General features: G+C 27.3%; 3 protein-coding genes and 1 long non-coding RNA gene across 4 annotated transcripts; 1 reads left to right on the plus strand and 3 right to left on the minus strand.

Moving 5' to 3' along the window:
• Positions 1-192: 192 nt before the first annotated feature.
• On the minus strand, positions 193-917 carry LOC122516192. The gene is made up of 2 exons (XR_006303506.1): positions 590-917; positions 193-400 (listed from the first exon to the last, which is right to left on the minus strand). It is a non-coding gene; the product is annotated as an uncharacterized LOC122516192 (long non-coding RNA).
• A 138-nt stretch (positions 918-1,055) lies between these two features.
• Positions 1,056-2,281, plus strand: LOC122516188 (chromatin accessibility complex 16kD protein). The gene is made up of 3 exons (XM_043633802.1): positions 1,056-1,138; positions 1,214-1,577; positions 1,791-2,281. Exons 2-3 carry the CDS (start codon positions 1,443-1,445, stop codon positions 2,166-2,168), a joined length of 513 nt encoding a protein of 170 aa, XP_043489737.1. The 5' UTR covers positions 1,056-1,138; positions 1,214-1,442; the 3' UTR covers positions 2,169-2,281.
• Positions 2,282-2,796: 515 nt separating this feature from the next.
• Positions 2,797-3,574, minus strand: LOC122516187 (transmembrane protein 199). Its single transcript, XM_043633801.1, has 2 exons — positions 3,155-3,574; positions 2,797-3,080 (listed from the first exon to the last, which is right to left on the minus strand). Exons 1-2 carry the CDS (start codon positions 3,570-3,572, stop codon positions 2,830-2,832), a joined length of 669 nt encoding a protein of 222 aa, XP_043489736.1. The 5' UTR covers positions 3,573-3,574; the 3' UTR covers positions 2,797-2,829.
• A 90-nt stretch (positions 3,575-3,664) lies between these two features.
• Positions 3,665-4,752, minus strand: LOC122516191 (biogenesis of lysosome-related organelles complex 1 subunit 5). The gene is made up of 4 exons (XM_043633806.1): positions 4,664-4,752; positions 4,466-4,548; positions 3,961-4,149; positions 3,665-3,884 (listed from the first exon to the last, which is right to left on the minus strand). Exons 1-4 carry the CDS (start codon positions 4,680-4,682, stop codon positions 3,717-3,719), a joined length of 459 nt encoding a protein of 152 aa, XP_043489741.1. The 5' UTR covers positions 4,683-4,752; the 3' UTR covers positions 3,665-3,716.
• Positions 4,753-14,157: the final 9,405 nt, after the last annotated feature.

Raw genomic sequence — 14,157 nt, forward strand, 5'->3', positions numbered from 1 at the left:
CTTTTGTTAAAACCGGAAAATGTTTTTTTCGTCTGAATATATAAATTTATAATTGTTGATTTTCAGTTCCAAACAAATTTTTTTTTATAACAAAAATTGGGCCCATAGATGGTTAACGTATATCGTATGATTCTATTTTAATGGTGGATAAACTTATGTTTTTCCTTCAATTGTGAATAAAAAACATTTAAATATTTACCATAATGTTTTATTTTTTTATATGAGTTACTTATTTACAAATCTGAATTACTTCAGTAAACAAGAGGAGAACATATTCAGTAATATATGAATTGTTTATTTTGAAAGTGGTGTAAGTTAAATGAGGTATTATATAAACGTATTGACGCTCAGTTAAATAAGTTGCTAAAGAATCCATCCATTCTTTACGTTTTCTTGGACTCTGTTCAATTACACAATAAAAAAAAAATAAATATATATTTTGATCAATTGAAGATAATAAATTATTATTTTGCAAAAATAGAACAACTTACTAATCAATGACTTATCATGGCATAAAATGATTTAAAATATAAACTAAATTAATAAATTCTTTTTCCTACTTTATTTGAGTTGGAATATTGTTACTTACTTTTGATACTTTAAAAAACGTAGGTTTTTTTAAATTCAATTCTTTCGTTCGTTTGAGATCAGCTGCACTCTCACGATTACAATTTTTTACTGCGCATACCCTGCCCATTTTTATTTTTCTAAATTTTTATTAATTGGATTTTTAATATTTTATTTTTGTTATTACTATTTTGTCATGGAGATTAAGAATTATTCGCTCACTTCACGCATCGGTACGTTACTATATTCAAAGCAGTACAAAATGAACATTATCGACACTAGTGGTGAAAAAAGAAAACTTAAATATACAATTTACGTGTACAGATTTTGGCAATTAATACGTTTGAGTTCATACTCCTTATGTAGTCTCCATGGCTATAAAAACTAAATTCTAACCCAGGCTAATCCAATTGTAGGAAGGGAGAACCTACATAACTTATCACCCATGCAATAGTTACGCTCCTATCTCGTTTTTAGTTCATATTTGTGCCATTCATGTCGCTGAAGTCTATCATACTTCGAGTGAAAGGTAGAGGACAATCTTCAATTTTAATCGAAATTTATGGAAATAGTAAGACAATAGTGGAGGAATTTGTAACTATTTTTCGAAATATTTTTATGTATATACTTATCTTCTCTTAAATAGTGTGTTTCAGGTTTAGTAATAATATGTTAAACGAGATTATGAATCTTGATGAAACATGAATTAAAAATGTAATAAAAATAAAATTTGTTCGTACGAAACATTATTTTGTATCGAAATAATGAAAACGTTTATTTCGATTTAAGTTAACGGGCAATTAAATCTGATACGTCGTTAGTTAATTTTAATAGCGTTGTTCGGTTTATATTGATTTGTTATATTAACTTTAAAAATGGCGGCGCAAGGTTTACCTACGAAAATGAAGGAATTACGTTTACCCATTTCAAGAGTTAAAACTATAATGAAAAGTTCACCGTACGTAGACACGGTTGGACAAGACGGATTATATTTAGTTACAAAAGCTACGGTAAGTTTTTCATGACAAATAATCGGAAGTTTAGAAGATGCAAATATATTCGAGTACGATGGTTAAGTCGACATGCGCATTTTGCGGCGGGATTATTAAAAATGTTGTTAATTCATATTATTTATTATCCTTTATTAAACTTGTATACATGAATATTAGAATAATATTTAAATATGTATTATTTGTCAATTAATAGTGTTTTAATCTTTTTAGGAATTATTTATTCATTATCTGACAATAGAGGCTCATATGCAAAATAATAAAGGAAATAATTTAGATTATAAGCATTTGGCAGAGGTAGTACAGACAAATGAAACGTTGGAATTTCTACGTGAAATAATGCCTCGAAAAATTACAGTAAGGCAATTTAAAGAGATGATGGCAGCCAAATCATCAACCAGTAGTTCTTCGGATGAAAGTAGCTCGGATTCAGATAGTGATAGTGAATCTGATACTGACTCTTGTTCTAATAGCGACACAAAGGATGATAATGAAAACTCATCGGCTAGTGAACATGAATTAGAAACACAAGAAAATGGTAAAAGTAGTTACAGTGATAAAAGTGATAGCGATGAGGAATCTAAGAGGTAGAAATAAGTGAATAGAATCTAATTCTATAACATTTATAAGTATTTTAGAAAATATTTTATCTACAATTTTTTATTTCTAAGACGTCTTAATAAAGAAATCATATTATATCTTTATGATTCTTATTCGTTAATAGATCTTATTATTTAAAAATCATTATTGAAGTTGAAGATTAAAAATATGAAAATTTAGTTAAAGTCTAAGATTAGCAGAAAATATAAAATTATTTATATTTTTACTCATACATACATATTCGATAACTTTTAGAAAACAAAATTTCTTTAAAAATAAATACATTTTATCATCTTTAAATTTCATACATTTCTAAAGAAAATTGTCATTTTCAATTTTTTTTTTATTTACGTTATAATGTCTTTTGTATAATGTATGTATTCATTTTAACATAGTGACAATTTCGATAATAAATTAAAAGCAAAGAAAAGTAGTATGTAATGTCTGCATTGCGTTATACTTTGCTTTCTCTGTAATTTTGTCTCATTTATTGACATTATAATGCATTATTATTATAAATAATTTGAAAGTATGTAAAATATTATGAGTGCCATATAAATATTTTTTAGTAACAACAAATAAAATTCTGATTTCTAATTATTAGAATTACACTGATGTATAAATACAAAATATTCTTGTCTAATTAACAATTTTACTCTTGATGTAATTTTATGGGCTTAGGCATTGAGAATGCATCGTAACAATCTTCATTTAATTTAATTGCCAGAAAATAGATTTCGGCTAAAGCAATTATCAATGCACATATTATGCCTAGTAATAATCTAAATCCAAAATCTAAATTACCAACTATTAACTCTACTCCAATAAAACCAAATGTGAATCCTGCTAGTACGGAGAAGATAAATTGTGCAACGGCAATCAGTTGTTTATTTATTTGCTTCACTGTAAATAAAAAATAAAATGGAATAAACATGTATTTGTAGATGTAATAGAATATTAATTAAAATATTATTTACTTTGATAGGCTATTGTATCTTCTGGTAATTCTTTACGTGTTGTATCAACACTTTTGGTCATAGCTTTGTATTCTCTTTCATTTTGTTGTGCTGTAAGTTTTTGTATCCTTGCTTCCAACTCAGGATTTCTAGGTGTAATTTTGGGCGTTGGCAATATTACATCAACGCCTTCTAAAATTTCATGCAAGTATACCTTTTGAGCTGTAATTTTTCTATACTCTTCTAAATATTTATTTAACCAATTAATATCATTTAATTTTAATAGAACATCGTTGCACTTCTTCCTACTACTTTTTTTTAAACTAGCGATACCAGGTGGAGCATTATCTACATCGGATACATTTTTCCAAACAAAGTCTATTAATTTTGTATTTGGTTTCAGGCATAAGGATGGATCATCAATAGTTTCTATAGGCATTTTTATATGTTCTAAAAATGATATAGGTATTTTTTCAAAAAATAATGTTAGTATTTTAATAATATTTAGTATTTATATATGTGGCACCGCTGTTACTATTCTAAGAATTTATTTGGAAGTAGTAAATGTTAGATATTGATCGAATCAAGGTGTAATGTGTAACTTTTTTTCTAAATCAATATAATATTCTTTGATTTCGTTTTCTTTGTCTTGAAAAGCTTTATCCACTTTTTGACATTTGTCACTCATATCATTTATAAACTTTTCCCATTCTGCTTTACGAATTTCTCTGCTATGCTGCAACGCAAGATCCTGCAATATAGGAGTAGTTTCAGAATAGTTACTGTATAAGTGAAGTCTTTTTTATTGTTATTTTTGAAGTACGTACACTGTCAAATTCTTCTTGTCTTTGAAGTACCCTTTCGCACATACTAAGCGCAACATCAATGTTTGCTTTTAAACTTGGTAAATGACAATCCCCAAGTTGCTCCGCACGGGGCAATTGATTTTGGTCTAGTTCGGTTGAATATTCAAGAATTTTAAAAAGTCTTTCCACTTCTCTGTCGTTTCTCTTTTCCTAAATGAATATCAATTTGCAAATATTTTAATTTTTTATAATAAAGCCTTATCGTGTAACTACTTCATTCATTTGTTAATATTGCAACATTATAGTATAAAGTAGATATATATAATACAAAAAAATGTTTAGTGGTTACAAATATTATTTAAATATATTATTATTACAAATATTAGGTTATAGGTATCAACGTAAAAAGAAAACTATGAAGTTTATACAAAATTATATTAGGTCAATACAAGAAGAAAATTTATTAGATTTCATTTAGGTAATAAAATGATTATTAATTATTGTTAAAAAAGAATATTAAATTTACCTGGAATTCTCGTAGAAAGAAATTTACTTCACCTTGTATAAATGGACGATGCTCGAAAAGTCTACTCCAAATTTCTCCCGTGTCTACGAAAATGTGATCTCGAGTAATATCATTATAAGCATCTTTTATATAATAACATATTATTAATTTTGAGATATTTTTCTTTCTAAATTTTGATATATGATTATATGTTCGCACCTTTGATAACGGACGCCATGCTGTAGCTGGAAACACTTTGTGAACGTAACAAAAACGAGTTCAATCATATGATCAAGCATGGTTTATTGCGCAGGCGTTTATAGCTTTCTCTAATAATTGATTTTTTCAAACAAAATAAATAATTAGACCAGAATAAAATAACGATTGAAAAAAGTAAAATTTGCAAAAATGTCTTTTAAGTATTTATCTTAATACAATTCATATTTTGAATGAAGTTTTTATTTCTTTAATTTATTCATTGATTATAATTCCATAGATTTACTTAAAAACAAACTTTTTATTAATTATGATGAAATATCGTTGTTATTGTGTAAAATATTTAAAAAATTATGACATACTACGTGTTTTATCGACATATTTGAATTCAATTTAATAGAGCGAGAAAATACGAACTTTTTACATTTTTATACAAGATTTTTTCTTTTTCTTTTTTAAAATATCCTTCTTACTTTTAATCAAAGATATTTCATAAGACTCCGACGTGATGTCTAGAATATTGTTGAACAAATTTAGTTTAATGTTACACGTAAATTACTGATTGTGAGAGGAGTAATTTTAGAAGAAAGGCATAATGTTTCGTAGAATTTGAAACGTTTGGTATTATGATCAATAAGAGCTTTTGAACGCAATGACAAATATCGATTCGCGATTTTTTTTAGAGAAACGATATCATTCATTGTTTTGTTACAAGATTTTGATTTATTTAATGATGAAATAAGATTAATGATCGTTAATTGGTGTATTGATATAAACAAATAAATTAAATTAAAATTAATGTATTAAATTAAAAAAAAAACAAGAACAAAGAGAAAATAATTTTGTACAAAATTCGAAATAATTTTACTGTTTTACCTATCGTCAATAAATTTTAAAGAAACTTACATTTTTACCATCTGTCGATTAACTGTAGTTACAAATGCAGTTTTTTGTTTTATTTTTAAATGCTCACGATATTTGATTTCATTTTTCAGATATTTATTATTTTAAATAATATTCCATTGAAATAAAATAATAAATTAGGAAAATAAATATTCCATTGGGAAAGAAACAATAATTTCTAGTTAATTTATCTTTGTCATCATTTATATGTATACATTTAAGCAAGTATATATTACTTATTTACGTACTACTTACATATTATATATCTTTGGTTGCTTTTCCAGTTCATGTCAGAGGAGAATTCGTAACGTGTATAATCTTTCCAATTAATTCACTAGTTTCCTTTCTGTGTGACAAACGTGCCGTTACTCTACGTCTTGTGGATCTTCCAAAAGGAAACTAACTACAGGAAGTTAGTTTAGTTTCCAATTCGACGAAAACCGCGAGAAACTGCAACGATGACTCGACGCCAAGTACTACGTGTCTGACTTATCGTCGATTTGATCACTTATCTATGTTCTCCGAGTAACAAGGGTTTTGATCAATGGTACATATACATATACATATATATATATATATATATATATATATATATATATATATATATACGTATACATATATATGTATAGGTAAATATAAAATGTATCTATATTTTCCTGAAACATTTTTGCTAATTAAGTTTTGGTTTTCCCGCTTTTTGAAAGTAATATAAGTAATGTAATATAAAAAAATTATGCACACGTATTTAAGATCAAAAGATACCTTTACAGTTGTTTGGGATATTTTTCAACTTTTTTAATGAATCTTTAGAAAGATATCAAAATCTATACTGATGAAGTATCGACAGAAGTCAGCGTAGGAGGTGAAGGAAAATGAGATAAGATCCTGATGTGAGATTACAGACAGTTTACCTACTAACGTATCGTGTAATCAAGTATTCTGAGGTTCACAGTGAAACATCACAAGCAACCTGGATGGCGTACACCTAAGTAAGCATACATTACGTAAATAATTCCAGTTGCAATACGATAATAATCAATACTCTTGCGTTATGGCACCTACGTATGTATATGCATATTTTATTAGCTTGTACTGAGAGATATGTCTGACATTTGCTGATTTATCCATTTACACGTTGAGTTGAAATTAGATTATGTTGTATGGTGGAATCTACCGTTGAACATCCATCCGTTTTAATCATTTCATCATATTTTTTATATTATATTTTTTAAATACACGAGTAATACAGCATTGTTCCAATTTAATTGTAGGAAGTATAATAAAATATATATATCTCAGATGAAAAAATTTCGTGGTAATCTAAATAAATGAAGCCATCTTTTGAGATTTGTACCGGTCAATAGCGAATTGGACAATAATTTCAAAGTCTCGGTCGGAGTCGGATAATAATGGATGCTTTCGAACGGAAAAAGGGATTAAAATAAATCGTGAAATGGAAGAGAAGAAAAAGATAATGAAGAACCGTGGAACAGAATACGTAAAATTAAACCGAGATCTTGGAAAGAGAACGGGGAAGTAAGAGTAGAAAGGTAATTAAGGAGTTTCGTTCGATAAATGATGAAAAGTCGAAGACAATAACGAGATATTAAAAGACGATGATCACTTATACATATATAATATATATATTTATATATCTTTTTTTATTTGTTTATTCATTCATTTATTTTATGAAATTATATGCATGGTATTGTAATGGCTATACGATTTGGTTGGCGACAGGCAAATTCAATTGTAAATTGTTTCGTTCATAGAATAGAAAAGCTTAATGGGTATCGAAAATTATTAAATAAAATTAGTTGTGCCCTAATGATTTACAACCTGATATTGAAATTACTAAATATACATATTCGGATAATTAAATGCAATTTACGTCGAGTTAATTAATATTTGTTTCATTAATTTTTTCAGTTTTACAATAACTCTCATTATTCTAATATCATTAGTAATAATGACGACAATTATTATTATATAGTTATCGTTCGTGTTTTATTTGTAGATGCAATTATTACTGATTATTTTAATGAGGTGTGTCAGGACGTAATTGAGTTTACTATTTGCGATGATTTTAAGTTTCTAAATTGAGTCAATCATTATTTGTTTTTCTTTCTTTCAGTAAATCTTTAGTTTTCTTCCTCGGATTTGAACTTACTAACGCAATTTTTATTTAACAAAGAATATTTGTAGTCATATCTTGTTATGAGAAGTTCAATCGTTAGTTGTATTTTAAAGACAGAAACTTTAAGAATTCCGTTTTAAAATTGGTTCTCTTGGGTAAAATAGTAAGCGGATTTTTGATTAAATATAGATAGAGAAAGTACTGTGAAAGTGGAAGAAAGAGAAAGAGAAAAAGAGATGGAGAGAAAAACAGACAGACAGACAAATAGGAAAGGATAAGATTTGTGAGCAACGAACTTACTTTACCGTACATTATAATATCGTTATTTTATTCCAATTATTCTTTCATTAAATAAAGTATCAAGAAATGTTCTTTCATTGAGTTTAAGAAACTTAATATAGTATTTTTGTTTGCATTTAAACTTATTACATTATGTTAACGTTACAAAGAGAGAAAGAGAGAGAAAGAGAAAGAAAGAGAGAAAGAGAAAGAAAGAGAGAAAGAGAGACATAGAGAAAGAGAGAGAGTATACAAGACTTTATCATGTTTTCCATAAGAATGTAAGTTGTTTGCATACGTTAGAATAGATTTTCATGTAAAACGGTGTAGAGAGAGAGAGAGTGAAAATATAATGAAAGATTATGTTGAAGTTTTGTATGTAAAGAAAACAAGATTATAGCGAAGGAAAAATATTTCAATTATAATCAAAATAGAGGAGTAAATGAATATATAAGTCATAATAAAATTTCTGACGTACATATCGTTAATCTTTATGAGAAAATTTACTATTATTCATAGCTTAATAGGTCTGTAGTAGGCTGATAATAAGGTTGGTTGCACGAACTTTGGTTCTGTGGATTTCATGTTAAAGGATTTCCCATGGCAATATCCTCTTTTCTCATACTGCAGAGAAAGCGAACAGCTTCTTCGTTGCCGGTCTTAAGCCGATCTGAACATACGTAAGCTTTTGCATACGGTACATGTATATATATAGTTAGATACGATGTGTTTGGGATTCGCACACGTTGCGTGTCAAGCCTAATGTAAACTCCTTGCAATTGTGTACTCGATATCATTGATATCATAGCCACCTAACTTGTGGATTAGAATATATGGACCTTTCAAAACCTATCAACATAGTTTATATTATATTTCCATGAATGGTCACGTTTATAATTAACGCAGAATCCTATCAACGTAATTCAAGGTATTACTTTTTTCTTTTAAACACATTATTTACCGGTAATCGATTAATATCTACACTGACAGCGTTTATTAATTGGTAGCTTAACTTGCAATAATAATAATAATAATAATAATTAATAATTATATTAATTATTATTATAATTTATATTATATATTATATTATATAATAATTAATTATTATAATAATAATAATTAATAATTATATTAATTATTATTATTAATAATTGCATTTTGTTATGTAAAATTAAAAAAGAAACAGAATAGTATATATACATGGACAAAATTTAACAATAATTATTTATTATTTTACATTACGCATAGAAGCTGTCGTTTTATTGCTAGATAAAGTGATTTTTTAAAATCGTACATGCGCTTTGGAATAGTGTAGTAATGAAAAATGATAATAGAAGATATGAATGTTCTTAGACACTAATTGTCTTTCCATTACTTATTAAAAATAATTTTACCTCTAATTTTAATTTTACCTACACAAATCTGCTGTTTTTTTGATTTCTGAATTATGATGACTCTGCAGTTTAACAAAATTAGATCCTGACTAAATTTTTTCTTACTCCTTTTCTCTTTTAAGTAGATTTTGTATCGATTTACAGAGACCTCGAGCATTATATTGAAGTCAACGTAGGGGTACTTTGGTCTGCCTCATGTCTAACAAATATAAGCAGTTAAGCATAGAAAGGGGTAGGTTAGGAAGACTTCAAAACGTAAGGTAGTTTGAGAGTAGGATTAGAGCATGTTTAGTTATAGAACAGATAAGTTTGACTTTACTCGATAACGGCAACTGTGAGAGAAGATTATCTGCTGGAACAAGCACTTACATTAACGTATGTATTATATTTATGTATATAGGGATACATATAAATGTACTGAATCGTCAGAAGAAATCAACAATTATATCGACCGTATTGTATCTTTTAAATTTGATCATATTTAATCTTCTTTTTTATTTATATTAAAAAAAGATGATTTTAGTATTAGATCTTTTTGATTATGAAAAAATTAACGAAATATGTACAGTGAGTTAAAGAAGTATTTATGTTCCTACTGCCCTGACCAATTTTTTTATTATTTATGTGAAATTATATATCTCTAACAATAAAATGCTCTCTTGTAAAAAAATTTCATATAACAAAATCAATTTGAAAGTTTAATAATTCAAAAATACATTTTTCTATAGAATTTTATAATTTTGCATTACAAGCGAATATCACTTATTTAAAGTTTACAGTGGTGGGCAAGTAACAGTGGTGGGCAAGTAAGAGTACTTCTGCGACTCGCCACATATTTTATTTATTTAATTTCTATTTTATTATTTGTAGTTGAGATTATACTTATTATTACTTCATTTTATTAAGAATAGTCAACATATGTACTGGGTGTTCAAAAAGGTTAGGACTAAACTTAAGTTTAGAAATTTTTTCATCTATTTGATTTCTCAATCAGTGATACGTAGTACAAGTTTGATCCCAACCTTTTTGGACACTCTATATATAGAGAGAGAGAGTGCGTAAATACGGTAAGATAGAAGTTCGTTACTGTACAGGAAACGCTCGATTGGATCACGAAATTTCCTCGCTCTTTACTTATTAACTTATTGCATCTCCTAAGTTCTATCTAAACTGATATTAATTATCGTGGTTACTCGACCCGATACGCGCTTTGCTTTTCCTTCCGACCTACTTTCTCATCTTCTCTCACTCTTATTTTTCTCTTTATTTTTAATTTTAAGTTATTTCTTTATTTTTATATTTCAGTTATATGTTTTTCAGTTTATATATTATTTTTATATTTTTTTACATTTATTTTAATGATACCGTTCGATTAAAAAATTTCAACATTTAACGAATGCTCGCGAAATTATTTCTTTATTAAGCTCATCTTTTCCTTATTCTGTTTTTCCTTCATTTTAATTAATTATTTTAACTGTCAGGACTCTAATGAAATGTATATTTTTATGTAACGTTTTTACACATTAATCGCTTTCAAAAATATTAAAATTATGTGGTTCCATGATAAACATTAGTTAGATAATGTTTGTGCATGAGTTTGTGCATGAGTGCACCAGTTATAATCGTCATTGTAACCTATTGTCCTGTGAATTAGTAATAAATATTTTAAACAACTTATTATTAAATGAAATAATATAGGTATTTTTTTTTATCTGATTTGATAAGTAATATTTAATATATTTTTATTTAATTATTTGTATTTTTGTATTATCCTATAAAGCTATTAGACTAGAACGCGTTGAAATCTGGACAATTGGTATTATTTGTGATGTAGTTGAAGATTCAATGCAAACATCGCTGGAGTAATAGCTGTGTGTTTTGGTACATTTAATTCGTATTTTATTTTTCAAAGCTTCGATTTCATTGAATCAATCTCGTTTATGACTATAAATGATATTAAATATTTCAATGTAATTTTTAAATATTGATTATTTTCAAGGATCATTTATGAGACTTGTATTTTATTAAATTGAAGGGGGGAGGTGACTCATATATTTTATGTTATCGTGAAAGACCGAAATTGGAGAATTCATATGGTCGCTTGTCAGAATATACGTCGGTAAAAGATCGAATATTTGGATTTATTCTTATAAATTAATATTTCGAACATACACCAAGCGACCATGTGAATCTTGACGTTCTTCAATTTTGGTCTTTCACGGTAACATATATACACGTATTATTTTGATTTTAAACGACGTAAAGAATAGTCGTATCGTGTTTGTTTTCCGTGTAAGAATTTATTCCTGGATAATTAAATAATAATTTATTACAAGAATTTTATATCTAATTAAATCTCATTTGATTTATGGGTTTTATGCGGTCGTAATCGTTGGTATTAATGTCCTTGAAATTAGGTAAGATGATTTGTAACCAAAATTAGAGGATCTTATATTTTTCTATGGTTGTGCTAAATTCAATCTAAATTTATTTACATGTTTAATTATTATTCATTTTCTTTTTGTCCTTCTGACAGATTATTTTTCTTTTTTTTTTAAATAATCAAATGAAATATTTAGATTTATTAAATAATTTGTTAAAAATGAAATGTTCCATTGAACCTTATTTGACCCGAGGGGGGGTAAGATGACGGGTAAAATTTGAAGTTAACAAAATTAAAAAAAAAATGAACGAGATATCCAATTGCAAAAATCTTATACAACTTTGTAGATAATAGTATAAAGAAGATATGATATAAATTTCATTAAAGTCGGTGTATCGTATTTCATCACCCTGGTGCCGGTTGATCGTGCAAGGATCTACGTAAACTAAAGCAAGTTAACTTTTAAAACATTTTTAGACTACATTTATTTTATAAGAAAATTTCTGTAAATTAGGCATTTCGCATCAGGGTTTTAAAAACGGGAACGTGTTTATTTTATAACTTATAATCCGGAATATTACATGAGCTTTTTCAATTACACAGTTTCAGCGATGAATGTTTTTTGGTACATAAACTTTTCGTGCATTTAGAGAATGCACTGCAATAATAGTTAGAGCACGAAGCAAAAAAGAAACTCTCACAAAATTGTGTTTCAAGAGTATAAATACTATTGCAGATGACGAGTCATTTTCGAAAGTTCATAACATGTTTAAACGTCTGGAGAATGATTCGTTGTTTTATATTTTTATTTCTTCCATTGTATTTATTTTTGCTTTTCAATAATTAATGTTAAACTTGAAAATAATGGTCTATTTGATATATTTGACATAAATATGTGTGCCACAATTTTTTCAATAATATATGTAATAGGTAGAATTTAAAGAGAGATAGGATATCGTGTATATACTAATTATATATAATAATAATAATAAAATAAAAAGATTAATTAAATATATTTTACATTAATTTAGAAATGTCGCTAGATAGTTGATCGTATTCGTATGAAATAATTTTTCCGCTTTTTTCAGCATCATTTTTCTACTCAAAGATAATGTATAATATAAAAATGGTGATCGATCGATTAGAGTAATCGATCTTTGGTACAATGAAATCACGTGGACATATCATCGATAATATAATATTATTTTTAGACTAGGTAAAAGAGTTGATCGATGCGACACTAGGATTTTTAAGGAGCTCGTAAATCGCCTAAGGATAAGCGTATCCTTTTCTTCTTCGAATATACATGTATATATAGACTTTTTCGTAGTTTCATAGTTTGACATAAACAAAAATTCCCCGGTGCACTAGAAAGCTGCTACTAGAGATTATTCTTACTCGTGTAATATTGCACGTAATGCAGTCCGTATTTCACGTAGAAATAACTCTAACATTTTATCGTGCAAGACCGAGAATGATAATACGTAGGAAAAAAAAATACATATTATTAAATTTTCGCAAAGATGATTAATTAATTATAGGACATAGTTATAACAAGAAAATCCGACGAATTATTTCATTGTGGTAAATAATTTCAAGAAGTCAAAACTTAACTCTTTGAATCATTAGATAATTAATTAAGTCATTCATTATTTCCATTTAATTAAAGATCGTTGAATCAAATCGACGAGAGTTTAAAAATTCTTTTCTTTCTTCTAACATCGTCTAATCTTAAATGTATAAGAAAAGAGATAAGAAAAATAAGAAAAGAGAATAAGATCCTTCAACGATCGTTTTTATCTTTCCTTCTTCGAGTGTAACGCTCGTTTCACAATCGCGCGGTGGAAGAAAGTTTAATACTCGTCTTCAGTTCACGCAAAGAGGATTAATATCAAAAAGAAAATGAGAGACTTCCGATGACTAGGCAGTCGTTTAATAGAAGAAAGAATTCTCTCTCTCTCTCTCTCTCTCTCTCTACCTTTTTTTTTTTATTTCTATCTCTCTATCTCATTAATCTAGAAAATAAGTTAAGGGCAAACATTAATTTAAAATATTCTAGAGTAGATTCTCGACCGATGAACGATGCTTTTTTATGAAAATTGTTAGATCTTCTTATAGAAGAAACATTAATTTCATCTTTTTTTTTATTCTTTCTTCTTTCATGTCGGGTATTACTGTCATAGTATTACAATGTTTCCTTTTATTGTATTATATTTTCAAGTACTACATCTACACGAGAAACCACGTGAACAATTTCTTGGACCGACTTAATTTCACTTTTGCACACGCAGCGTAGCTTTAATCATAGCAAAATCCTTTTCACGTTCTCTTAGTTAAACTCGACCGCGAGGGTTCTTCATATTTTTTTGTTCTTTTCCTTCCTTTTTGTTCTTTTTTTTCT

This window comes from Polistes fuscatus, unplaced genomic scaffold (assembly GCF_010416935.1).
Source record: "Polistes fuscatus isolate 324 unplaced genomic scaffold, CU_Pfus_HIC Scaffold2, whole genome shotgun sequence".
Lineage (NCBI taxonomy): Eukaryota > Metazoa > Arthropoda > Insecta > Hymenoptera > Vespidae > Polistes > Polistes fuscatus.